Source organism: Sapajus apella, unplaced genomic scaffold (genome assembly GCF_009761245.1).
Source record: "Sapajus apella isolate SASKATOON/1434 unplaced genomic scaffold, GSC_monkey_1.0 scaffold59, whole genome shotgun sequence".
In the NCBI taxonomy this organism is placed as follows: domain Eukaryota; kingdom Metazoa; phylum Chordata; class Mammalia; order Primates; family Cebidae; genus Sapajus; species Sapajus apella.
In genome coordinates this window covers 9,655,855-9,683,300 of record NW_022436999.1, presented here as the reverse complement: position 1 = coordinate 9,683,300, position 27,446 = coordinate 9,655,855, and the positions used below count along the sequence as shown (strand labels likewise).

Genomic DNA, 27,446 nt, shown 5'->3' with positions numbered 1-27,446 from the left:
AAATGTCAATCAAGTATGTCGGCAGGCCGGGCTTGGTGGCTGCTGTAATCCCAGCAGCTGGAGGTTGCAGTGAGCCAAGATTGTGCCACTGCACCCCAGCTTGGGAGACAAAGTGAGAGTCCGTTTCAAAAAAAAAAAAAAAAATGTAGACAGAATAAAGACATTTTCAGACAAGTGATCTCAGAACATTTACATCCCATTCATGCTTTCTTAGGAAGAATCTACAAAATATGTTCCACCAAAATGACAGAGAGGAAATTAAACAAGCAAAGACACAGTCTAGAAGGGCAGCAAAGGGAAGTGCTGGGATGACCATGTGGATGGCCCAGAGCAAGCAACCAGTGCCAATTAGAGCAGGATGACCAGGAAGAAGGTGTCCAAGAAAAAAAAGGAACTGATAGACCAGCTGATGTGTAGGCCATACTGAGAAGGGCTATATGGTACTCTCAGAGAATCAGGGGATACACTAGTGATGAATACACAGGAAAGCAAGTAAAAAATAAGGCAACTATACAAGAAAAGAAATGTAATTACATGCCTTGGAATGAACAACACGCATACAACAGTACTAATCTATCATTTAATTCATTCAAATGCTGTGGTATAATACTGGATGTAGACAGGGAGTTATAGTGGGAGAAACATAATAGCTTACAGTAGGAAGTCAACAGATATAAAATCTAAAATGACAAGTTAAAACATAGCAGTATAAGCACACTATTTAGAAATATGGAGATAAATAGATAGAAACAACTGGAAGACTTGAGTGTGGTTACCTCCAGAAAACAGGACTCTGGTTTGGAGAAAGACGAGGTAAGAGACTGCCATTTTTCATTAAAAGCATATTAGAATTTTAAAAGCAGACATTATCAAAACTATTTTTTAAAGTCATTAAGAACAAAAGATTTCAAGCAAAAAACCCCAGTTACTCTTTCCTACAATAAAGAAGTAATTACCCTGCCCTATTCCGTGTAGAGTAAGATTTTAAAGAACATCAGAAATATTCAAGTAGATAACTGATAAAATTGGTATTCTAAATGTTTTCATCCAAAGTGTCACAAAGCACTAAAATCAGATGTCCACATTTCTGGCTTTGTTTACAACTTTATCCTACTATCTGAAAACTATCTTCCTAATACTTTCACCTTGACCAAATACGAAGAAACAGCCCAGAGCGACGAAACCAGAGCCAAAGGTGGTCTGATTCCAATAATCAGAACAACTCAAGGGATGTGCTACATGAAATGAAGCAACCTATGGGGCAGCCACTGAGAAAGGACGATGGGGACAAGGGATCAAAAGGTTGCCATCACAAGCTTCTGGCAATTCTGACTCCAGGACTCCTATAGAAATTCAATATAAAACTTTCCAAAGTGTAAGGCATACAAATATGAACAACTCCACCAAGTCACACACTTTTACTTTCCTCCTTATTTCAGGCATTCTTTCTACAAACTAAAGAAGTCCATTTTTCCCCCCTTGGGCATTCTATCTATTTCAAGACAACCTGGTGATTTAAATTTTTAAGACAACCAATTTGGTCAGCAATTCAAGAAAGAGCTATTGTGCTAAATAACGAGGCACTCAGTGGGAAGCGGGCAGGGACTAGTTCCATAATTTGTGGGGCCTAGTGCAAAATGAACATGCAGTGCTCCTTGCTCCAAAGGTATTAAGAATTTCAAGACAGCAAGAGCAGAGCACTAAACAGAGCACAGAGCCCTTCTAAGCACGGGGCCCAGTGTAACTGCACAAATTACACAACCAGGAAGCCGGTTCTGGATGCAGGAGTCAGAGCAATAAAGCCCTTTTTACAAGATTTTTGAGTTTCACACTGGACAGGACAGGATGAGGTGATCTGCTATTAATTGGTAATTGGTAATGGTTATCTGGTAAAATTCCAGATAGAAATAAATGCTCTAAACTCTTATTGGCTATAGGCTGTGAGAGGGAAATGTAAACATTTTGACATATTCAAGAAACTTGTATGGAAAATAGTTCTTTGTATTGGAGCTGAGATTCAAGGACTCATGGAATTTATTTCAGTTTAGAACTAACATTTTTTAACAGGTTGGTTTGTCATGTCCAATTTGTCTTGAGTTTTTAAAAACAATAACAAAAGGTCACTTTTAAGGACAGGCTGAATGATTTGCATGATGGTATAATTTACATGATAATTACAGCACCTTTTCGGCTAAATATAACAGCAAATGTGAAGTACAAATTACTAAATAGCAATCTCCAGCAGTACATACGTTTATGGGGATACTTGAATAGTATGTCTCTTAGCAACCACTGACTGCTTTTCAGATTTGGAGAGTAGCTGAAAGCAATCTTTAGAAATATGTTGCCAAACTCAAGCCACAATAATCCAACCAATGAAATAATCCAAGGTTTGGCAATTCATTTGGGTCTAAAGAAGGGGTTGAGGGATCATTAAGAAACCCTTTTCCCAACCACCCCAATACAGATGAAAATTATCTTTATTGGGAATAGACAAAATTGTTCCATAAGCCTAGGCAAGTCTACATACTCATAGCTCTAGAAGGCAGTTTACCAAGTTACTTAAGTCTAAAATCAACATTACCACAGACAAAAGTGCCCTATGCATGAACTATCTTTGATAAATCTCTAACAGCTTCCTTATGTAAACGCTTAAATGAGTACACAAAAAATGCAAAAGGTTATGTAAATCTAGATTTAATAAAAATCACAATGAAATTCAAGTGAGTCAGTCATGCTATTCTTGAATAAAAAACAATAAAACCCTTCAAACAAAAACATTCAAAACTCTTGAATGAAAAATAACAGACTATTTGTCTGGCCCTACCAAAATATGGATTTCCAGCTTCTCTTGAAAAACCAAAAGATCTAGCAATACTTGGCTCACTTACCTAGAGACCAATAGGTAACGGGAGTGGATTGGCAGCAAGATCTAAGCCCTCTAAATCACCACTGGCAGCAGGATCCATCCAAGCTCTCTAAATCACCACAGTTTCCATCACTCCTTTGGTCATACCCACACAACTTCATTATGTACCATTTGTCTGTCCTCTGCAAAGATTTAAATGTGCTACCCCTGGTTTTCAGGTATTATTTTGTTCCTGGCACTAATAAGCATTTATGTCCAACACTGATTGAAGGAAATCAGCTGGCAAAGTGGAACTGAAGGGAATCCAGAGACACAGGAGACACATGTACCATCTTAAGAGAACCCAACAGCCTGGAAAGAACCATGTATGTAGAGTCCAAAGGATATCAGTGATTTTTAGAGTAAGAGTTGGATTTCAAGTAATACATAACGTGCTAGGTAAGACGTGACAGGCTAACGCTATATAATTTCATGGATTTAAGCTATTAAAGAAAACACAGCTTAAGAAAGTTCTCAAAACAAGAATGAATCCTAATAAAAATATGAGTGACGGCACTAGCATAAAGTTTACTGAATACGAACCATGTGTAGGGAATACTTCTGAGAGCTTGTATAGGTACGTAGTTAAATCTCCACAACAACCTTACAATGTGATTATATTACGGATATTTTGCATCTACTTTCTAGATGAGGAAACTGAGGTACGGAGTAATTATGTCACTTGTCCAAGGTCAAACACAAAAAAATGGCAAAGCCCGAACTCAAATCAGTCTGTACACTTAACCAACAATCTATACGGCTTCCTGATGAAGAAGAAAAAATCAAGGTATTGAAAAAGGCTCTTGAGGCAACACAGGAAGCTTTCTTTTGAGCTTCAGATTTTAAAAGGGCAGATACAAATGCTGAAAGGAAGGAAGCAAAGAATACTGGGCATAAAAGAATGGTGCTATCCTACAAAAATAGTCTTAGGAAGGTTAATGCACAAAATCAGCTGAGGTTTATGAAAAATGCAAGGCAATAAAATGAGAATGTACTTGCAGATGAAATTTTTTATTATTCTTATTGATTATAACATGTATGCTCATTATTTTTTTAAACATAAAAAACAGAGATATCTAAAAAAATAGGAAGTGAAGATCATCATGCATAATCACTCCCTTTCAGCCAATTAACAATAATTTGGTAGAACTCCTTTCAAAATTGTTGATGCATATTGCTATAGTATGAATGTGTCCCCCAAAATTCCTGTGACAGAAAGTTAATCCCCAATGAAACAGTGTTCGGAAGTAAGGCCTTTTGGTAGGTGTTGAGGTCATAAGGGCTCTGCCCTCATAAATTAATGCCCCTATAAAAGGGGATTTGGGACATGGGTTCACTCTCTCTCGTCCTTCCACCTTCTACCATGTGAGGGGGCACGCAGTAAGATGGCACTCACTAGATGCCAGCACCTTGATCCTAGACTTCCCAGCCTCCAGAACTGTAAGAAATAAACTTCTGTTCTTGATAAATTACCCAGTCTCAGGCATTTTGTTAAAGTAGCACAAAAGAACTAAGACAAAAATACCAACATTACTTTTCCCAAAAATATTAGATACAGGCTCAAAAAGTATACTGTACTATAACAATGCATGTTTAACTTAAAAATAGATCATGTTCCTTGACAAGTACAGGTTAAAAAAAAAAAAAAAAAAGATCATGAGTAGGTCTATCACATTCTTTTGCTAACTGACGAATATTTCACTATACGAATGTCCACAGTTCAATTACCTTATACTAAGGAACTTTAAAGTTATTTTCTAATTTTCTAATAATTTTTAACATTCAGTATCTTTGTACATTTATCTTTTGTACATATCTGATTATCTCTCATGGAACTGCTGGGTGTAAATTTAAGTTGACAGAATATTATTGGTTTCCTCTTCAGGACAATTATGCCAATTTAATGTATGTGTGTATATAGTTATTCATTCATTCACTCATTCATTCATCTGGTACATCTTCTTATGGGTTTTATGGCACACTCAGAAGGGTCATCTCCACCTACGGCCTTATTACGTTTCATTCACCTGTTCCAATGCCATACTGTTTTAATTAATTTACCTGTGTAGTATGTTATATTATTTAATAAGTAAACTACCATATAATTAGTCATCTTTTTCAAAAATTTATTTCATGAACCCTAAACATTTCAAGTTTTTAAAACAACTGTAATTTTAATTAGAACTGCACTAATATACAAATAATTTAGAGATTATATAGACATCTTTCTGATGGTAAGTCTTCCCATCTAGGAATATGCTACATTTCTGCATTTTTCAAGCCTTAAGTTTTATATACATTTTAAAAATTCTACTTCAAAAAGTGAAGATTTTAAAATTAATACTGGAAGCCAGGCACAATGACTCATGCCTGTACTGCCAGCACTGTGGGAGGCCACGGTGGGCGAATCACTTCAGGTCAAGAGTTTAAGAGCAGCCTGGCCAACATGGCAAAATGACGTCTCTACTAAAAATACAAAAATTAGCTAGATGTGGTGCACGTCTGTAATCACAGCTACTCAGGTGGCTGAGGCACAAGAATCACTTGAACCTGGGAGGTGGAGGTTGCAGTGTGCTTAAATTGCACCTCTGCACTCTAGCCTGGGCAACAGAGCAAGACTCTGTCTCAAAAAAATAAATAAATAAAAATAAAATTAATATTGGGATCAAGAAAGATAATACAATCTATCAAGGTGAGCAGATAATATATGAGGGGGATATGAAAAGAGTGAATTAATATTTAATGAACAGCTACTATGCCCCATAGGTGGTACCAGTAGACATTTTTACAAGTCATCTCATTTTGTCTCATAACAAGCCTACTTGCTGTGACTTGTTGTGACAGGTGACTCTATAATGTCACTTAATAGAAAAGGACACTGAGGCTCAGAGTAGGCAATAATCTGCCCAAAGTTTTCAGTCACCTGTTTAAGACTGAAGGCAGGGATCCTGTCTTTGTATCCACACTGCCAAGTGAACTGAGATTTCACAACTGTCAATTTTGAGGTATCTCCTATTTTACTTAACAGTATCTCATTTATCCTGTTATCCCATGTCATGAATGAGGAAATCAGGCTTAGACAACAGGTATACAAACTTGCTGAAAGTCATACTGCAAGTAGGCAGAAAAGCCAGAGTTTGTATGCAGTTCTTCTGACCGTATAGCTCACATTCTGAGCTCCTGAAATACATAGGGAGTCAGGATTCAAGCCCAAAGCTTCCTAACTTTCCACTACGTCATAGCAAAATAGCTCAATTCCTATTTTGCTTTTGTATTCACTGACAGAGGAAAGAGAGTCAGAAGGCTGACTGCAAAGAACATATTCAGCTGCTACAGAAAATAAGTTGAAATCTCATGGATACAATAAATTCTAACTGAAGAAAGAAATTTTAAACTGAGATTATCAAGATTCCTTTTTGAGATCACTGAAAATCCACAGAAAATAGAAATCTGCCCAAAGAAAAGAAACAGGGTAAATGTCATCCTGATTTGTCAAAAGGAAAGGGATGAAGGTTTCCATGTCATGAGAGAAACACACTAGGACCAGGTGGCACCATGGGAGACTGTGGAGTTTAGAAAAACGCTGGAACAAGCAGGGGTGTGAAAAAGACCTGACTGCAGAGTGCAGAGGTTGGAAGGGCCTGTCAATTCAAGGACAGTTAATTCATGGCGAGAAAAAGGAGGATGATGGAGTGAGATGGGGAATAATGGGATAAAATATCAGCATCAATTCCTCAAGCCCCAAAGACCCACCCACAAGTGCGGTGGTGTTACACAGATATATTGCATTGATATAGTTTGGTTTTTGTTCCCTCCAAATCTCATGTTGAAGTGTGATCCCCAATGTTGGAGGTGGGGCCTAGTGCAAGGTATCTGGATCATGGAGTTGATCTCTCATGAATGGTTAGGGGCTGTGCTTGATTCATGAATAAGTTCTCGCTCTATTAGTTACCATGAGATTTGTTTGTTTAAAAAAAAAAGCCTGGCCACCTCCACCCCCTCTGGCTTGATCTTCTCTCACCATGTGACACACATGCTCCCCCTTTGCCTGCCACCATGATTATAAGCTTCCTGAGGCCCTCACCAGAAGCAGATGCTAGTGCCATGCTTCTTGTACAGTCTGCAGAATCGTGAACCAAATAAACCTATTTTCTTCAATAAATTACCCAGCCACAAGAATTCCTTTATAACAACACAAAATGGACTAATACATGCATGGTGGTGAAGTCTGGGCTTTCGGTGTACCCATACACAATAGTGTATACTGTACCCAATAGGTAGTATTTTATCCTAGTTAAACAATTTTAATTAGTGACTTAGATAGCATATTTAGGTTACAGATGTCATAAAGACAGAAGACACAGTGAATAAGGTAGACATGAATCAGGGATAAACGATTCTACAGGAACACATGACAAGTCCCACATTTAGATTAAAAAGCAAACTGTGAAACAATAGGAAATCCAGGCATGGTAGTAGACACCTGTAGTTTCAACTACTTGGAAGACTGAGGTAGATTACTTGAGCCCAACCCAGGCAATATAGCAAGGCCCTGTTTGTTTAAAAAAGAAAAAAAGAAGAGAAACTTGCAGCAATATGCAGAAAGCTCAATTAGAAGCCAGCTATAACCACAAGCTTAACATAAGATGGCAATGTCATGCTACAGCAAGATATGGTCATGAGACTTTTCCTTTAAGAAACTTAGAGTCCTGACAAAGGAATAAAAAAGTCAACTCTAAGCTGCACTGGGCTGACCAGGCTCAGGGCATTCTGTTCAGATATAGATGTTCTATGAGAAGACCAATGGACACATCCAGAAAATACTGAAGGCTTCAAAACTAACAAATGAAAAAAGCTTTGACAGAACCCAGAACTCAGTCTGCAGGAGAAAATGCATAATGACAGCTGGTAGGCTAGATTCAGACGGCAAATGGGCTAGTTCATTCTGTACAGGATTTTAGTAACACAGGAAAACTTCATGTAAGAATCTGGATTTCTGTTTATCTTAGGGGTTGGCAGGGAGAAAAGTCTGGGGATAACTTAATGAAGAGGGGAAGCCAAAGCCCCATTTAATAGGAACCAGTCTACATCCTATTGTCTGACCCCTGGCTTTCAGACCTACTATGAGCGAGGCTATGAGCATGTGAATTGTAACCACTGTCGTAGAGAAAAAGTCAAAGGGTGAACACAAAAGCTATGTTATAAGACCTGAAAGGTTATGTGGGCTAGAGGTACACTAAGAAATTATTCTGGGGAGAATAAGGACGAAAAGTACAAGGTATAGAGAGGTTCAATATAAAAAAGAACTTCCTAACGAAAATGGAACAAGCTGCCTGTACATATGACTTTTCTTCACTGAAAAAGCGTCTCAAAGGAGACTAATTCACTAGACTAAAGAACTAGAATGCATAACCAAAAACATGCTTTCCAAATCTGGGTTTCTCTGATGTTTTCGTATTCTAAGTTTTATTATCTTCAGTGCTGTCTACCATGGACAGCACACTGGGCTGAGCCCTGCATACTTTTTGTGTAAGAAAAGCACTGGCTTCATAGTTAGACCATAGGATTTATTGATTCCATGTCGACTAACTATAGGCTCTAACAGAGTGTTACTATCTGATCCTCTTAGGCACATTAATTCACAAAAAATAAGAGAACCCTATTATTTAATTAGCAGTCAGATGTAAGGGCTACTTCTCCCTTGCAGTCATTCCAAGTTACAGTGAGGAAATCACAAGGAGGCCTCATGGCATGATTGACAGAAAACCTGAATAGGAAATGTGCTTGAGCAAACTTGATAATCTTTCTATACCTCAGTTTATACATCCTTAAAAAGGGGGAGGGGGGCAGAGGAGGGCATAAAAATTTAGCCATGTCTATTTTACAAGACGGTTGTACAAATCAAATTAAATATGCATGCAAAGGTGCTCTGACAATGAGACAGCACTATATACATACAAGACTTTTCAATATAAAACAGAGATCTACTATGTATTACTTCCATTTTTCTGAAATAAGTTCTGCTTCGTTGGCATACAATCCATATCAGTCTAACTACTCACCCAGTGATTCACATATCCACCTATTTACCTACCTTTCCATCTCTATTTCAGACCTCACTTTTCCAAAGCCTCCCATGTTAAAGTGTAAGCCAGGACTCACCAGTGTGGTACCAAAGTGCTCTAAATGTGAAGTAGAGCTCAATGACGGGCCCCACATACCTAGGGGAATACGGAGTACAGCTACTAATGAGACCCACAGGCAAGGCACCAAAGCTCCTTTCAGTTCCGAGCTGAAAAGTGAACTTTGGGTTTAATTCCACTCAGCCTTACTTAGGCTATGGAGAGGCCTCCATGCCCGTCAAGTCTCTGGAAGCTTGGCTGCCCCTATTGGATTGAACCCATGAAACTGCTGTTTTAAGTGTTAAAAACCGTCAAAAAACTTGGCTATGGTTCAACCTATATTTCGCAAATTCCAAATGTATAAATTTAATTAAGGAGAGAAATTAGATCACAAAGGTTATCAGCTTCTTCCCAGTAAGGCATAGGAGATCTATTTCCTGCCAAATTAATGTTTTACTTTTTAATTTTATTTTTAGACAGGGTCTTGCTCTGTTGCCCAGGCTAGAACAAATTAATGTTTTAAACTTGAAATTCTTCTTACTGGCTCACTAGGAGATAAACATTTATTCTTTCCTACATTAGGTGCCCCATATGTCACTTAGAAAAGAGCTACACCAGTTTGGCTCAAGCATCCATTTTTATAGACAAATAATATATCAACAACAGGAGCATGGAAGTGTTACCTAAAACTTCAGCGCCATGAAAGCACCGAAGTCCCTGATAAAAAGGAAGATCCATGGTTATAACATGTACAATGAAGAGTTAGGAAAAAAGCGTTCCCAGAGATGTTCCAAATGGAGAGATGAGAGTTAATTTGCCCTTTCGGCAAATTTTAGAACGTTAAGCTGTGCTATTTCCTAGCAGTGGAAGCTCATCAGTACCCTGAATTTGATTATTTATTACAGGTTACTTCCACTTTGAAGTCTGAGCTTGCCTATGCAGTTTGAACAGATCTATACTACAGTTCTTTAAGAATCCTTATGCAAATATAAGTTTTTAAGCTATATAAAGATTCACACAAACCACGGTTATATAAATGAAATTACTTTATAATTAAATTTTAAGGAAGAAAACAGTAGGGCTTTAGGCATTAGCATTCCTGGCTTTTAAAATGTAATTGATTTCTATCACAAATAAATTTAAATACACTTATTACTTTTAACAGGCAGTAATGGAAATTAACATATATATATATATGTGGGTGATATAACTGACATTGCAAAACTTTTTTAACAAATATGAAGAGAAAATGAGATAAAGTGTTAACTGAATGACAAATATATCCACAATAATTTGCTTACCTGTAATACAAATTTCTGATCTATATATTTTTTGGCAATGCTGGGTTGGAATTCTTGGCTTTCCAAAAATCGTATGAAAAATTCATATACAAGCTGCAACAAACAGATCATAGTTAATTTCAAATTATGATTCACTGAGAATAGTAGTAAAAACCACCAAAAGCCTATAACACTAAAAGTGACAGGGCATAGAAAATTGATTTTAATATCAATCAACAAACCAGGCCAGTCTTTCTTGTGGCTCACGGTTGCTATCATGCTTTCAACTTTTAAAATTTTTAATTAGAAAACACAACCAAACAAAGCAAAGAAAAATTTCCCATAATCTTACCATTCAGAGACAACCACGGTTAACATTTTCATGTATGTATCTCCTTCAACAACATACTGATGTACTATATAGTCTTATAGTTTTGCAAACTACTTGCACCATTTAAACAATATATTACGTATATACATCATTTAACATACCATATAAATATAATTTTACAGTTTTACAGACTACTTTACCATTTAAACAACGTATTATCAACAATTTACATCAACAATATCTAAACTATCATTCTTAGGAGCTGTAAGAGTCCATTATACATAATTTATAATGAATAATTCCATTATTCATAGCTAATTTCGCCAATCTCCCAGGCTTAGACATCTAAGTAGTTTCTGAATTATTTCCTCATCATTCTGCAACAACGTGCATCACATAACACATGTCAGCGTGTTCTTGTTTAATTATGTCATGAGAAAATATTTCTAAATGTGTAATTGCTAGATCACAAGATATCCAAACATTCAGAATTTTTGATACTCATTAACAAATTTCTTTTCAGAAATTTTATGGCAATCTCTACTCATCCAATAAGGTGGTGTGGCACAATATACCCATCTGCAAAGAGTCAGCTCAAATAATTGTTCTGATAAACAGTGGAGAATCGTTGCTTATTCTCTTTGCATAGTAAGTCTATGTTAAAGGCTATATTAGATCCTGGTGAGGTATGCAACAGTGTATCAAAACCAGAACCTTTAGGTGGTACAACTGTTTACGCCTCTAGTCTCAGCTACTCAGAACGCTGAGCCTGGGCAACAGAACAAGACTACATTTCTTTAAAACACACACACACACACACACACACACACCATTTTTTTTTTCAGACAGGCACGCACGCGCGCGCACACACACACACACACACCATTTTTTTTTTTTCAGACAGACACACACACAACTTTTTTTTTTTTTTTTTTTTTTTTTTTGAGATGGAGTCTCCCTCTTTTCGCCTAGGCTGGAGTGCAGTGGCGTGATCACGGCTCACTGCAGTCTCCAAAACCCAGGTTCAAGCGATTCTCCTGTCTCAGCCTCCCAAGTAGCTGGGACTACAGGTAGGTACCACCACGCCCAGCTAATTTTTTGTATTTTTAGTAGAGGCGGGGTTTCACCAGGTTGGCCAGGATGATCTTGATCTCCTGACCTCATGATTTGCTCACCTCAGCCTCCCAAAGTGCTGGGATTATAGGCGTGAGCCACCATACCTGGCCAAAATCCAGAAGGTTTTAAGACATGAATACTGGGTTGAACATCTAGCTCTTTCCCTTACTAACTGTGTAACCCTGAGCAAGTTAATTTCGCTGAAACTTTGTCTCTTCAATTTTATAATGGAGATGGACAGTCTCTAAGATTAAATGTGATAATACACACATAAAGGCCTCTGCACAATGACTAACACATATCAGCATCGCTATTCCTAAAATAGCATTTGCTAACTTTGTGGTCTCACTCCTTTACACATAACGAGGACCCCAAAGCTTTTGTTTATATGAGAGAAATACTGTGTGTGTGTGTGTGTGTGTGTGTGTGTGTACACACACACACACACACACACATATCTCAAATTAGAAATAAAAATTTTTTAAAACTTTAAAATTGGCCGGGCGCGGTGGCTCACACCTGTAATCCCAGCTACTCAGGAGGCTGAGGCAGGAGAATTGCCTGAACCCAGGAGGCGGAGGTTGCGGTGAGCCGAGATCGCGCCATTGCACTCCAGCCTGGGTAACAAGAGCGAAACTCCGCCTCAAAAAAAAAAAAAAAAAACTTTAAAATTTTACTATTTCATTTAAAAACAAAATGCATTATATGTTAATGTATTAAGTAATATGTTCTTGTTTAAAAAAAAAAAACTCTTTACTTTTCAAACGAATTGAGAAGGCACTGTTTTATAGTTTTGTCAATCTCTTTAACATGTGCCTTAATGTAAGACAGATTCTCATCTGCTTCTATATCCAATCTGTTGTGATATGTCATTTGTATCAAGTATATAAAGAAAATCAAGCCTGATGGATGGAGATCCAGTAGTTGAAAATAGGGGGAGTATTCTACTGGTTTTTATTCTCCTACATAATTGTGGATATTCTTCTTTGATGCTACACTAAAACTCAATTAACTGTCATTTCTTAAAGATTAGTTGCAACATAAAATCTGAAATATCAATGAACTTTTCATACTTTGTTACACTAAAATCCAATCATCTGTATTGCACTTTGAATTAATCTTTATCCATGCATGTTTCCAAACATCATTTGCCAAATGGAAAATATTGGTTCACTGAGTTATACAGCTCTTTCAAATGTTGACAAGTACAAACAGTATCTAAAAATATCACATTCTTTATTATTTCAATTTTATTTTTTAAAAAGTCTTTAAGCTTTGGGAAATTGCAAGCTCAAGGTGACAGATGCAAGGCAGATACAAGTTTTCTAAAATTCTAATTCTAAATTAATTAATACTATAATTTTGTCAGTAGTAACAAATATTATCAAATGGTTTCCTTGTTTGTTTCAGAGAAAATATCTGCCAAATACCCAAGTCTGAATAACCATAGTTTGTCAGTCATTCTTTCAAGTAAAAATGATGTTTCCTAAGGAAAAAAAAAAAAAAGGTAGTTTAGGTTACAACTCAAAAACTATTATGCAAGGCCAGACGCGGTGGCTCACGCCTGTAATACCAGTACTTTGGGAGGCCGAGGCAGGCGAACCATGAGGTCAAGAGGTCGAGACCATCCTGGCCAACATGGTGAAACCCCTATCTCTATTAAAATACAAAAACATTAGCTGAGTGTGGGTATGCACCTGTAATCCCAGCTACTCAGGAGGATGAGGCAGGAGGATCACCTGAACCCAGGAGGCAGAGGCTGCAGTGAGCTGAGATCGCATCACTGTATTCCAGCCTGGCGGCAGAATGAGATTCCACTCAAAAAAAAAAAAAAAAAAGCTATTACACAAATGCTTTTCCATAAGATAACCATTATATTTCAGTATGCAGTGGATGTTAATATGCATACTTCCCATTGTGTCATGTAGGATATTTTTAAATGCGTGCTTGAGGGTCAAAATTTAATAAAATTATTTAATTTTTACTGCTTCTTCAAAGATGTTCTCAAGTGAAATCAGCTTTTTTACATTTTTAATTCTAAGAACATGGCAGTGAAGAATACTTGACCAGTTTGGCACAAGTGCCTTGATTCTCATTAAGGTAGCAGCAATTTTAACCACCATTGCTGTTGCAATGAACAGTACAAACATCAACAAGGTGAAAGGACAAATCATATATATAGCACTGTTACAGTGGTAGTTCTGACCTTGCAGGACACTGAAAATCAGGTCTCAGAGCCCCTCTAAGGGTCCACGATACCACTGATTTAAATGTTTCCCATAGCAACATTGTGACTTCATACTCTAAGACTTAAATTAGGGATTCAAATTAGCATTTTACATCCTGATAAAACTATGTTTTTCTCCTTGAAACTCTCTAAATTCAGAAAAATTTCTTTCCTAACGATCCAGACATTGCCAAGTTTCACATCATTATTCTGCTAGTCAAAATAATGCCCAAGTCCTAAGACCTCAGAGAACTGTTCTTTTTCTTATACACTCATCTGTCAACTCTCAGTATTACAAACAGAATGTCAGCCTTATTCAAATGACCACATCAAGTGGGGTTTAGCCCTCTTTTGATTGCCACAAAGAGGGGAGATTTCCATCTTCTAGGCTGACCTGTGGACTGATAAGGCTTTCCATCAAGACTGGCAAAGTCCTCTCTCGTCTCTGGTCCCTTGAAAGCAGTTATGGTATAAAATGCTTTGGTGGAAATATTTCAGACATATTTATTAATAAGCATAAGTGCTCTCTGCACTTAAGACAAAGATTTTGCGTCAAAATCAAAAATCTCCCCTAAGTTTCTAAAGAGAAAGACTGGGGGCTGGGGTAGGTCAAACTACTTTTCAAGGTTACATAAGTGAATTCTCCCAGGAACTTTAGTAAAAAGACCTTTAAAAAATTTCTGTTTTTCAGTCTCAAGTGGAAAGCATTAAAAACAAATCCTTAATTATAAATAAAAGTCCTATAAAGTTGTATTCTATTGAAGACACACCTAATTTCAGATAATACATAAACAAGATACTAATTCAGATAATTGAAAAGGCTGACTTACATACATAGAATAGACCCCTTTGAGATATTTAAACTAAAAATTTGTGGATTTAATATTCTTTTGTCTATTTTTAAAGATCCCAAAAGGCCCACAATTTGTTATAATTGGTAATCTTTTTCCTTTTTTTTTTTTTTTTTTTCTTGGAGACAAAGTCTCACTCTGTCACCCAGGCTGGAGTGCAGTGGCGCAATCTTGGCTCACTGCCTCCCAGGTGCAAGCAATTCTCAAGCCTTGGCCTCCTGAGTAGCTGGGATTACAGGCATGTGCCACCATGCCTAGCTAATTTCTGTATTTTTCCTAGAGATGAAGTTTCACTATGTTGGCCAGGCTGCTCTCAAACTCCTGGCCTCAAGTGATCTGCCCGCCTTGACCTCCCAAAGTGCTAGGCGTGGGCCATGCCGCCCAGCCTATCAGTAATTTTGTGTAGGCCACAAATTATATCAAAAAGGTATGCAAGAGCAATTAGCTGGTCAATGAGCCCAGCCAACCACTCAACAACCACATCTCAATGTAATTTTGTTGTTTTGACCTCCTGTCAGATATTTATAGTTTCTTTGTTGCAAAATGTGTTCCAGAAAAGGAAGCACACTGCTAATTATGAAGTTAATAAAAAGTGAAAACGTCTAAAACTCTGCTTTGGTTCGGTCAGAAAACCAGACAGATCAACTGAAAAGTAAAATGCTAAACTTCATGATAGGTGACTATGACATGAATGACCTATCATGAGAAGAAAAAGAGATTCTTATACATTCAATAAGTGCTCTCGTTAGTGCTAAAGCTACCTAACACTAAAAATGGAAAGGTGAGTAATTTGTGCTATACAAAGTAAACACAGGATTCTTGAGACCATGTCAGGTGCCTTGGTCCAAAAGCAACAAACAGATGGCGAAGGCAACAGTGTGCCTAGTGACCTAAACTTTACTATGAATGAAAGTTGATTTACAAATTTTAAAAGTTTCCTTCACCTGACCCAGCATTAGTGGGTCATATTTCCCCCTGAGCTAAAGAAAGCACAAAAGGATTATAACCTTGAACAGGATGACAACACAGATGAAACCAGTCCATATTATAATACCGTTTCTGCCTTTATATCCAAAAGGGAACAGGTCTCATCACCATTCTTCATTGTTTCTTTGGTTTTAGGGTTTCAGATGAACTAAATGGTTAATATGCCTGCAGTAATGACAGTGTAAGCAAGAGTGGTTTTTTCTTTTTTTGTGGCAGAATAGTTTCAGAAGTTAATTTGGTCCTGTATTTTACAGAGTCATTAAGTATGTAAAGAATTAACTGTAATATTGAGTAAAACTTTATTGTGCTTTAGGGAAAATTTATGTCTACGGTTATCATGATTTAGAATATTCAAAAAGCTCTTGCAAATGGCAAGAGTGGTCCACAGTCTCTTCTTTGGAATACAGAGAAGACAATACATTGAGGCTTTGAAGACATCTCTTTCCTTGACTTTTCCATCACAAGATGTGAGACTGTTGAGGAGATTATCTTTTTGTTGTTAAATTTCTTCCAGACTAAACTGGAATTCAATGAACTGGCACCAAACACTGAGAATAAGACATGACAATTCATCCATTCAAAAGAGTAATTCTTTTTTGGATTGTGTCACAATCTGGGATATATCTATGAAAAGCACAAATAGTTTTACAAATTTCTTAGATTGCAGATAATATGTCTGGAACTTTAAAAAAAAATCATAACATCTAAGACAGTAAATCAACTACAGTGTTTTAACTAATTTACCCAATCTTAGCACTGAAGGCAGGAATTCATAGGCATAACATGCCTGAGTAAGAGTTGAGAAAACAGAGCCCCTAAGAGCTCTCTATTCGTAACTAGGGAAAATAGCACATGTGTGTACCTGCAGAAACTTCTGAGTTGTCAAAGTAAGGCAGAAAGACTTGCAAATTTGCATCAAAAATTCTGAAGTAGGGGGGAAAAACTCCTAGAATATCTCTCGGCTTTCTCTCTCTGCTGCACAGTTTGTTTGCTTTTCAAAAAGTCAACTTGAACCATGAATACATTTCTACAAAACTGTAGCAGCTTCTGCCTAGGGGTGAAGATATACAAGGTATTATTCATTTTCTTCCACCCCTTCCCTTCTTGCTATTTGTCAAGCAACCTGAGGATATTCTGACTCAATGAAAGGGTGACTTTGGAGTTCAACATGTACAAATTTCCTTGCTCTATTCTTTTGAGAAATGTTGGCCTTGAGAGAAGGCAGCACAAGGGAGGAAGGAGCTGGAAAACTACCAGTATATATTATACAAGTTAATACAATACACACAGGTCTAGTGCTGGAAACAGATGCAGTGATGCCCCTGGATCCATCCTGGCACAATGAAAATGATTGGAAAACATGGCCTTCTCAGTGCAAGAGAACAGAACTGGCCTTCACCCAAGCTTTCTCTCAGCTGTTACTCTTCCTTACAATACTGTGAACAAAATAGCTATTACAGTTTGGTTTGTCCTTCTAACTAAGGAAACACATTTGTAGTTATTGTGATGACAGGCATACAAAGTTCCCAGGACACACACTGCCAAAAATGAGATATATACTCTGTGAGCTAATCACAACTAATATGAATATAAAATAATTCTGTGCTTTGTTTGAGGCTCTGGTGGACAATATAATAAAGAAGCTCTAAGGCTGGACACAGTTGCTCACACCTGTAATCCCAGCACTGTGCGAAGCAGAGGCGGGCGGATCACGAATTCGAAAGCTCAAGACCAGCCTGGGCAACACGGTGAAACCCTATTAAAATACAAAAAATTAGCTGGGCGTGGTGACGGGCGCCTGTAATCCCAGCTACATGGGAGGCTGAGTCGGGAGAATCACTTGAACCCAGGAGGGAGAGGTTGCAGTGAGCTGAGACTGTACCACTGCACTCCAATCTGGGCGACAGAGCAAGATTCCATTTCCCAAAAAAAAAAAAAAAAAGAAGCTCTAATAGAGGAATAAGAACTGCTGACTATACCTGCAATGTGGTGGGGAGATACTAAAGCATCACACTGATACTATTTTATTCTTTTGGCATCCTAATTATCAAGAGAAAGAAACATAAAAAGTATTCTCTAATTTTCCATTAATGTACTCTAATTTGATTTCTTGGTGAATAAAGGCCTTCAAGGAATTCCCATGCTCAACAGCTAATGAATTAATGGAGTTTTCTTTTATAAAAAATGGTATTTCGAAGTACCTGTAAATGTGGCCACGATGCCTCAAGGGTAGGTTCATCTTCTTCTGGATCAAATTCATTGCTGTCACTAGGAGGGAGAGTTCTGAATATATTGCAAGATACCTAAAAATAAACAAGCAGCAGAGTTAACGGGAAGCACTTTCTGCGCAGTTTTACACGTCTTTGGAACTGAGCCGAGGGGAACCCAAGTAACACTGCACAAGGAACATCACCAACTAGAATAAACTCTTTAGTCTAGAGACTCTGAGGCTGGGACCAACTGCAGGCAAGCTGCAAAGCAGCAAAGCAGCACCATCGTACCTTCTTGAACACTATTCATCATCCTTATTTGGCCCTTCCCACCCTAGGTCCCCATGATTTTATACCTCCCATCAAAGCCTACTCTTGGTTACTTACCAGTCAAGCATGTTTCTGATTAACCAACTGACACTAAGAAATAAATAACTGCCAATGGGGTTCATGTGCTTCCCTTATCAGGCTTAGTCACTATTTGCAAACTTAATGGTTGAAATAATAATGAAATTTCAGGCTGGGCATGGTGGCTCACGCCTGTAATCCTAGCACTTTGGGAGGCCAAAGTGGGTGGATCACAAGGTCAGGAGGATCAAGGCCATCCGGCCAACATGGTGAAACCCCATCTGTACTAAAAATACAAAAATTAGCCAGGCGTGGTGGCAGGTGCCTGTAATCCCAGCTGTTGGGAGGCTGAGGCAAGAGAATCGCTTGTACCTGCGAGGTGGAGGTTGCAGTGAGCTGAGATCGCACCACTGCACTCCAGCCTGACAATAGAGCGAGACTCTATCTCCAAAAAAAAAAAAAAGGGAAAGAAAAAGAAATGTTAGGCTTTTGTAATAACCTTTAAAATATTCCTTATCTGTCCTCAATAAGTTGGTTCACAAAATAATAATGATCCTCAGAATAAATATATTTGTGATATAAACCTCTATAAACTAGGGATTCCTTAACCATAGGCAAGACCTGAATTAAACAATGGTTGTTCAAAACATGGCCATGAGTAGATAGCTGTTGAAACTGGGTGATGAAGAGATGAGAATTCATTATACTATCTATTACTTCTGTATATGTTACAAGATTTTCCTTTTTTTTTTTTTTTTTGAGACAGAGTCTCGCTCTGTCACCCTGGCTGAAGCGCAGTGATGCAATCTCAGCTCACTGCAACCTCCGCCTCCCAGGTTCAACTGATTCTCCTGCCTCAGCCTCCCGAGTAGCTGGGATTACAGGTGCATGCCACTACACTTGGCTAATTTTTTAAGTAGAGACGAGGTTTCACCATGTTGATCAGGCTAGTCTCAAACTCCTGACATCAAGTGACCTGCCCACTTTAGCCTCCCAAAGTGCTGGGCGCCACCACACGTGGCCTATTACAAGTTTTCTATAGTAAAATGTTTGTTTTAAATGCTATTGGTACTAGTCTCAGGGTTCCTTTGCAGTTTCTGTTTCTCGCCCCACTCACCCATTCATCTTTCTCCTAATGACCCAAACATATCCTCAGATCTGAAGAATAAGACAGGGAGGGGCAGGGGAACATGCATAAAAAGCGAGAAGGGAAAAAAAAAGAGATATTGCATCAGAAGCCTTTGCTGGCCTTCCTATGTAATGCAGAAAGTACTGAGCTATAAAATGCTGCTCTGAAAGAGAAAAGAAGAAAGGCTTTAGGGTCCCTATACAATCTGAACGTGTTTATTCATCCAATAAATATTAAGTGCCTATTATGTGTACACACTGTTCTAGGCACTGGGAAAACAGTAGTGAACAAAGCAGAGAAAAATCCATGCCCTCATGGAACTTATATTCTAAAGTCACAATTATCCCCATTTCCTAACTACAGAAACAGCTCAGATGTGTAAGCTATGGGAAGGAGATTCAATTTTATTTTACTGCAATGGGAGGCCATTAGTAAATCTTAAAACAGAGAAGTGGCATGATCTGATTTTTGCTTTAAAAAAGTCACTCCAACAGCTATGTATAGACGAGGCAGGAAGAGGACAAGATAGAAGGCTGCGAATGTGACAAGGGATGATGCTGGCTTGGCAAGGATGGTAGGGAAGACAGACAGAAATAGACTCATTCAAAAAGGTAGTGCTTTGCTGCTAGCTCGGATATGTGATGTTAAAGAAAGAATCAAGGATAAGACATAGATCTGAGGCCATTAAATGAAGATAGAGATTACTGGGAAAAGGAAAAGTTTCTTTCTTTGCTTGCTTCTTTTAGCAGAGAGATCCAGGGATCTAGTTAGAGGTGTATTAAAGGAGCAATATCCAGGAGGCAATTAGAAGCCGGACCTCTAAGCTGGACAGGTCAGAACCAGAGACATATAAGACTCAGCAGCATATAGAAAATACTTAAAGCCATGGGACCAATGAGATCACCTTTGAAAGGAGTAAACAAAAAGAGGAGAAAGGGTCCCTGGGCACTCAATATTTAGAAATTAGGTAGAAGAAGAAGAGCCAAGAAGAGCAAATGAAAAGAAGCAGAGAATAATGGAAAAGAACTAGGGTTTAGGATCTCAGAAGCTAAGAGAGAATAGCGTTTTAAGGAAGAAGTCAAGAGCAGCAAATGCTGTTCAGAGGTTGGCTAAGATGAGCACAGAGCAGCATCTATCGGACTTGGCAGTCCTATGAAGTGTATACTATTATGATCCCTAATTTACCACTGAGGAAACAGAAGCATGGGTGTTAAGCTCTAGTTACAATTGGTACCAACAGAGTTATAACTGGACCCAGGCTGTCAGGATCCTCAGTATTCTTTCTAGAAGAGAAGGTAGACCAACTTTCTTATTTGTTACCTTAGATGATAGAAAAAATGATCATATTACAATATGCGTTTGTTATGGCTAATGACAGTACCCACGTTTCTATTATTTTGTTTTTGTCCCTTCCAGTGATTACCAGAAATTATTTTTATGAAGAAATAAGTGACTTTTCAGATAACTATCAACCTGTGATTTCCCTTCAACCAGCCAGCCATAATGTAATTGACAGGGCAAAGGTTCTTTAATTACTCAAGTTTGAATCTTCATTAAACTATACATGTATTTCAAAAACGGAGTCTTCATCCCAACTAAGTCATTTATATGTACTGCATTCTCTAACACGTTTTTCCTCTCCCAAGACATGAAAGTAAACCATGAAAGGAGAAAAAAGGGGGCTTCTCTATAGTAAAAAACCTGAGTAAAGAAACAGAAACTCCTCTTTCTTTGTATTCTTGGACATATAAACTCTCTTACAGTGTCCACTGCACACTGCAGCAACTATCTGTTTACGCATTTGTCTCTCCCTACTAATTAATAGCTAATCAAGAATATACAACACATTTGTCTTCCAAGCATATACTGAGCATTTAATAAATATCCACAAAAAATTGGATATATTAATAAAGCTGTGTATTGTGGTTTTGCTTTAAACAAGTTTCAAATTTTTCCAAGTGACTTGAATAAATTTAACTTATTTCTAAGGATGCTTATAGCTCTACAGTGTTCTAATCTTCTGACTTGGTCAAAACTTCATCTCTCAGTTATCACAGCAAAAGAAGGTCAAGTTGGGTAAATGATCCAAAAGGCAGATAGTTCTACAAGCATGTACATCTCATTTAGCTACACACTGTCATTTCTTGAGATGCAGTCTCACTCTGATCACCCAGGCGCGATCTTGGCTCACTGCAACCTCCACCTCCCAGGTTCAAGCAATTCTCTGCCTCAGCCTCTCGAGTAGCTGGGATTACAGGCACCCGCCATCACGCCCAGCAAATCTGTGTATTTTTAGTAGAGATGAGGTTTTGCCATCTTGGCCAGGCTGCTCTTGAACTCCTGACCACATGATCCATCTGCCTCGCTCTCCCAAAGTGCTGGGATTACAGGTGTGAGCCACCGTACCCAGCCCTGTCATGCTTTATTTAGTTTACTTCTAAACATTCACCAGATGAGGAATGAGGAAGCACATGTCTGCTGGGTTCGACAATTCAATGATGACTGAATTGGTTAAGTAGTTATCCACCACAATGAGAAAGAATGGCAAAGCATAGCAAGTGTCATGAAAATGGCCAAACCTCTGACCCAGCCTGGAACATACTAAGTGCTTAGTAAAAATGTTATAAATGAACCATTACTCCCATCCTTAAGAATTTGTCCTGAGAAACTAATTGAAGACAAGAGTGAAAAAGCTACGTAAAGCTGTTACTTGCAACTTCTCCAAAAAATGTAAAACTGGAAATAGCCTTATGTCCAGCATCAGAGAGGTATATCAACTCACTGGAATACTGTGCAGCATTAAAGATGATGGCTACATGGGAGCACCAAAAAAAAAGTTTATAAATAAAGATTTAGGTGGAAAGGCAATTGAAAATTGTGTGATTATAAGGATAAGAATGTTAAGTGTTAACATTACATTTTAAATTGAAATTAAAAGCTGTATTAAAGCAAGAGGACAGTGGAATGTTAAACATAGTCTTAAAACTGCAAAGAGCATAGGTTAAAGACATACACTATGTGAGTTACACCTTCCATTGCAAGATGCAAATGAGTCTTGTATTTGTTTACTTAAGACTACTGCTGTCAAGGGAGAGTTAAGAATCACAGCCTCCAGGAGTGCCAAAAGGCTTATCAGAAAAAAAAAAAAAAAAAAAAAATCACAGCCTCCCACAATACCAGAGAGCCTGGCTCATGAATGAATGATTTAAGATTAAATGAATGGACCAGTTCAACTGTACAGCTGACCTCCAAAATCATGAATTTAAAATCAGGTCATCCATGGATGGGCTTACAGCAGGGTGTGGGTGAGGAAGGGGGAGGCGTATCTCTAAATCCCCCGATTTATCTGCCACAGTTTGTGTGTTAGTCCAATTTGGGAAAACGCCAGTTGCCTTCATCAGATTTTCAAGACTTCTAAGATTTAAAAATGGTTAAAAACCACAGTCCTAAATAGTAAATTTGCTTCCATTAAATCTTCCTTTATCACTGGCAGTCACTTTTAATTTATAGCCTATGGTTAAATGGATGATTAAATAGGTAATGGCAGTTGTATGCTTATGCAAATGTATCACAGCCACAAATAACCACCAACATCACTCCTCACCACACAGCAGTTTTGTGAAGAGCCTATGTGGCTAGGTTAAAACGCATTCAGGTATGTCCAAAGTCACAAATGGCCCCTATTATATTAAAATATATATATGAAGTTCTAGCCCTACACCTCCTATTTTATTCATTCAAAAACGGGCAACCAAAAATGAACAAAAGGAAATTTTTAAGTATATTAGATAAATTTATTTTTCAAGTATTTTAAGCTACACTGGTATCAGTGCAAAGAAAAACAAAGTTTAAGAAATAAATGCCTCTGAGGTAGTCTAATCCCTTTTCGTTCCAAAGATATTAGAATACACGTTTGATGTTAGGATCAAACTAAAGGCTTGAAGGGGCTGGGAACAGTGGTTCATGCCTGGGAGGCTGAGGCAAAAGGATCACTTGAGGCCAGGAGTTTAAGACCAGCCCTGGTGACACAGCAAGACCCCCATCTCACTATTTAAAAAACAACAACAACAACAACAACGACAACAAAAGGAGGCTTGAGCAGTGGCCTGGCCTCCAAAAAGTGGCTCTAAGAACAAAGCAAGGCTAAAGGGATGGGAGGAAAGGATATCAAAACCTGGACAACCCCTCCTCAAAGCTAGAAAACCTCCACTAACAAGCTTTCAGAATCAGATCATGTTAGAAACTATCTCATCCAGCCCCTTCATCTTAGAAATAAGGAAACTGCGGTGCAAAGAGCTTGCAAGACTTTCAAGGTAACAAATTACCATGACATGCAGAGAGAGTTCCCAGGGAGAGTTCCAGGGTTCCTTCTTGTACACCACTTCCACCCCAACCCCTGAAGCCCATGGATGGACCTGAATTCTTTATTTCTCTTTTTCCGCTGATCTTCTCTACTCGCATTTCTTTTTACCATTTTTACTACTCTCATTTTCTTATCTTTCCTTTCTCATCATCTCCTTCCAAGTTTTTTTGCCGGCCAGTGCCACTCAAAGGATGACTTTACTCAGCATCAATAAAGAGTTGTAACAACCTCTTCATCCCCACTGCTGGTTCAGACCTCCAACAGCAAACGTCTTGATTACTGCATTGTTTCCTTTCCCCTGATCTCTTCCTCACATCCCTTCTTTTTGTCTCCCCCAGTTAGATTTTCAAGCACTCAAGGACTCCTTATTCATCTCGGAATGTCTGGCACCTAGCATACAATAAATGAAAATAACTAGGGGTGTCAAATAGAATTCAGGACACTGGTGAAATCTCACTTTCAGATAAGCAACAAATAATTTTTAGTATAAGTTTGTCCCACAAAATATTTGTCTCATACTAAAAAAAAAAAAAAATTATTCACTATTTATCTGAAATTCAAATTTTATTAGATGGCTTGTACTTTTATTTGCTAAATCTGATCTGGAGTGCAACGGTGCAATCTCGGCTCACAGCGACCTCCGCCTCCCAGGTTCAAGCGATTCCCCTGCCTCAGTCTCCCGAGTAGCTGAAATTACAGGCATGCATGTACCACCACACCCAGCTAATTTTTTTGTATTTTTAGAGACAGGGTTGCTCCATGTTTGGTCAGACTGGTCTCAAGCTCCTGACCTCAGTGATCCGCCCACCTCAGTCTACCAAAGTACTGGGATTACAAGCACGAGCCACAGCGCCTGGCCAAAATTTTTGAGTGCCTACTATGTGCGAAGGGTTTTGTTTTTTTTTTTTTTAGACGGAGTTCTTCTCCGTCACCCAGGCTGAAATGCAATGGCGCAACCTCGGCTCACTGAGACCTCCACCTCCCAGATTCAAGAGATTCTCCTGCCTCAGTCTCCCAAGTAGCTGGGATTACAGGTGCACATCACCCCGCCCCGCTAATTTTTGGTATTTTTAGTAGAAACGGGGTTTTACCACGTTGGTCAGGCTGGTGTCGAACTCCTAACCTCGTGATTTGCTCGCCTCAACCTCCCAAAGTGCTGGAATTACAGGGATGAGCCACCGCACCCAGTAATTTGCCAATATCAATACAAAAACAAAAATACACACAAAAGATTAGGACAATACGATGAATTTTTTTTTAATTCAAGAATACTTTGAATTTCCTTTAGTTATATATTTGTTAAGATTTGAGGCTCTGGTATATGGGGCATGTAATGTGATCAGGGGACCACTTGAACCACAGTATAACAAGTCGATTTAAATCATCTTTGTGATTTAGAATATATTTTCTAAATGGCTGAGTATCATCTTTCTTGAACTAGTTGACCTCAAAGATGTTTTCCCCTTTTCATCTGTGAAACTCTACGTTCATACAATTATGCAGTACTGCAAGCATATCAACTACAAATACAAAAAGAATGTTATTAAGGGCTATAAAATGAATTTTCTTGAGATTACATCTAAAAGGTAAATTTTCTAACCAAAAAGACTATATAAATGATGCTAAATAGAGAACATTCCAGCAAATTTAAAGCTTTAAGATCTCATGCAAGTAACAATTTCAATGATATCCCTGAGTTTTCTCATCCAGTTTATGTATTCATTCATTCAATAATTCATCATGTATTGAAAAGAAACCAAAATGATTTAATCATTTGCAACCAGAAGGAAGGCCCAGTAAATACAATGTTGACACTTAGGTCATCATGTATTATTTTCATAATATTTTATGTTAGCACAAAAGATGAATCTAAGTACATATGGTAAAACTGAACCTTGAAATAAAATAGGTAAACCATCAATATTTACTATGAATGTCATTTTTTAAAAAATTAAATTTGAAACAAAAATATAAATATAAGCAAGACTTAGATTTTACTTTAAATCTCCAAATCAGACATTTAAACACCTAAGACTATTTTCAAACATACTAGAATTTATATTAAATATTCAACCCTAAGGCCAGACACAGTGACTCATGCCTGTCATCCCAGCACTTTGGGAGGCCAAGGTGGGAGGATCACTTGAGGCCAGGAGTTGGAGACCAGACTGGCCACAATGGAGAAAACCCGTCTCTACTAAAAATATAAAAATTAACTGAATGTGATGGTGCATGCCTGTAATCCCAGCTATTCAGGAGGCTGAGGCACAAGAATTGCTTGAACCCAGAAGGCAGAGGTTGCAGTGAGCCAAGATTGCACCACTGCACTCCAGCAGGGTGACAGAGCCAGACCCTGTCTCTAAATAAATAAATAAATAAATATTCAACCGTAAGAATAAGAACTAAAATTCTAACCAAATTTTCTAACATAAAAATAATAAATAATAAGCAACACATATATAATGTCAAGTTACTTTTGCTAACACCAAATTTAAAAGTTGTTAATGGTCTCAATGATAAAGAACCTTTCAAATCTGAGCCTCAGCACCTTTAATTATAGATAATTATTGATAAATAAACACAGAAAGATATCAAAGCATTTGTACTGATGCTTGAGGGACTTAAAGTTAGAGCAGACAAATATCTTTTAAGCTGATGCTTTGATTAGGAAACAAATGGCAAAATGTGTAAGCTTTCAATTACCATTTAATTTAATTCACTGGCAATTTGTTCAATCAAATAATTTGTTTCTAAAGCCAAACTATGTATCTTAATTACCGCAATAAATCTACTGTAGTTTCCACTTCAGACTAGGTATAAAGTCTTTTTTTAAACCTTGCCATCTATATGAATTAACACAGCTATTTAAAAGTTATCTGAATTTTAAGAAATCATTCAAATCTGTTCTTACAGTATAAAGGCACGTCCTTAACACCTAACTCTAAGGAGCATAAATTTAAATGTAAGTCTGTTTGACAATTTCCTAGAATAGGCCATCCACTGCAGGTCTACCTTTATTACCTAGCATATTAAATTTTTAACTGTATTTGCTATGTAATATTATCAATATAATTTTCAGACATTATTATTCCAAACATATTCATTTGAGTTAAATATGATTCCCTGAGTCAAAACAATCTCCTCAATATCCCTGTTTATCACAAATGTAGATCTCAGTTGCATGATAAGAACTATCTGAAATACTGTAACATGTAGGTGTGACCAAGCCACTCCAGGAAGCCTGACCATATCTTAATCATAAAATTGCATTTCTGGACAAAGCTCTATACTTTTGAGAAGACGTTCACTGAACCAATGACAGAGTGCACTGTTTACACGTGACTAAGAAACATGCACTTGTGACAGCTGTGAGGTTTGTTTTATAACATCTAGAAATCTGAAAGAGGGTTTAAAAAATTTCTAAAGTGAGTAATTACTTTAGAAATAAGTAGTAACTTTTGTTACACATTTAGAAATAATTATTCAAATATACTTTAGAAATAATTAGTAATTATTGTTATACATTTAATGTCATACTTAAATCTGTATTAGCAGGGCTTTCTAGGATATAACT

The 27,446-nt window shown here is 37.7% G+C and overlaps 1 protein-coding gene across 3 annotated transcripts in view; it reads right to left on the bottom strand.

The window, feature by feature from the left end:
• Positions 1-27,446, bottom strand: part of PPP2R5E (protein phosphatase 2 regulatory subunit B'epsilon) — a 173,443-nt gene that overhangs the window by 33,678 nt on the left and 112,319 nt on the right. For all 3 annotated transcript variants that reach the window (XM_032245907.1, XM_032245909.1, XM_032245908.1), the window contains 2 exons: positions 18,024-18,125; positions 10,332-10,424 (listed from right to left, as the gene is read on the bottom strand). In XM_032245907.1, the coding sequence (XP_032101798.1) occupies positions 10,332-10,424; positions 18,024-18,125 (195 nt within the window). The remainder of the gene's footprint in view (positions 1-10,331; positions 10,425-18,023; positions 18,126-27,446) is intronic.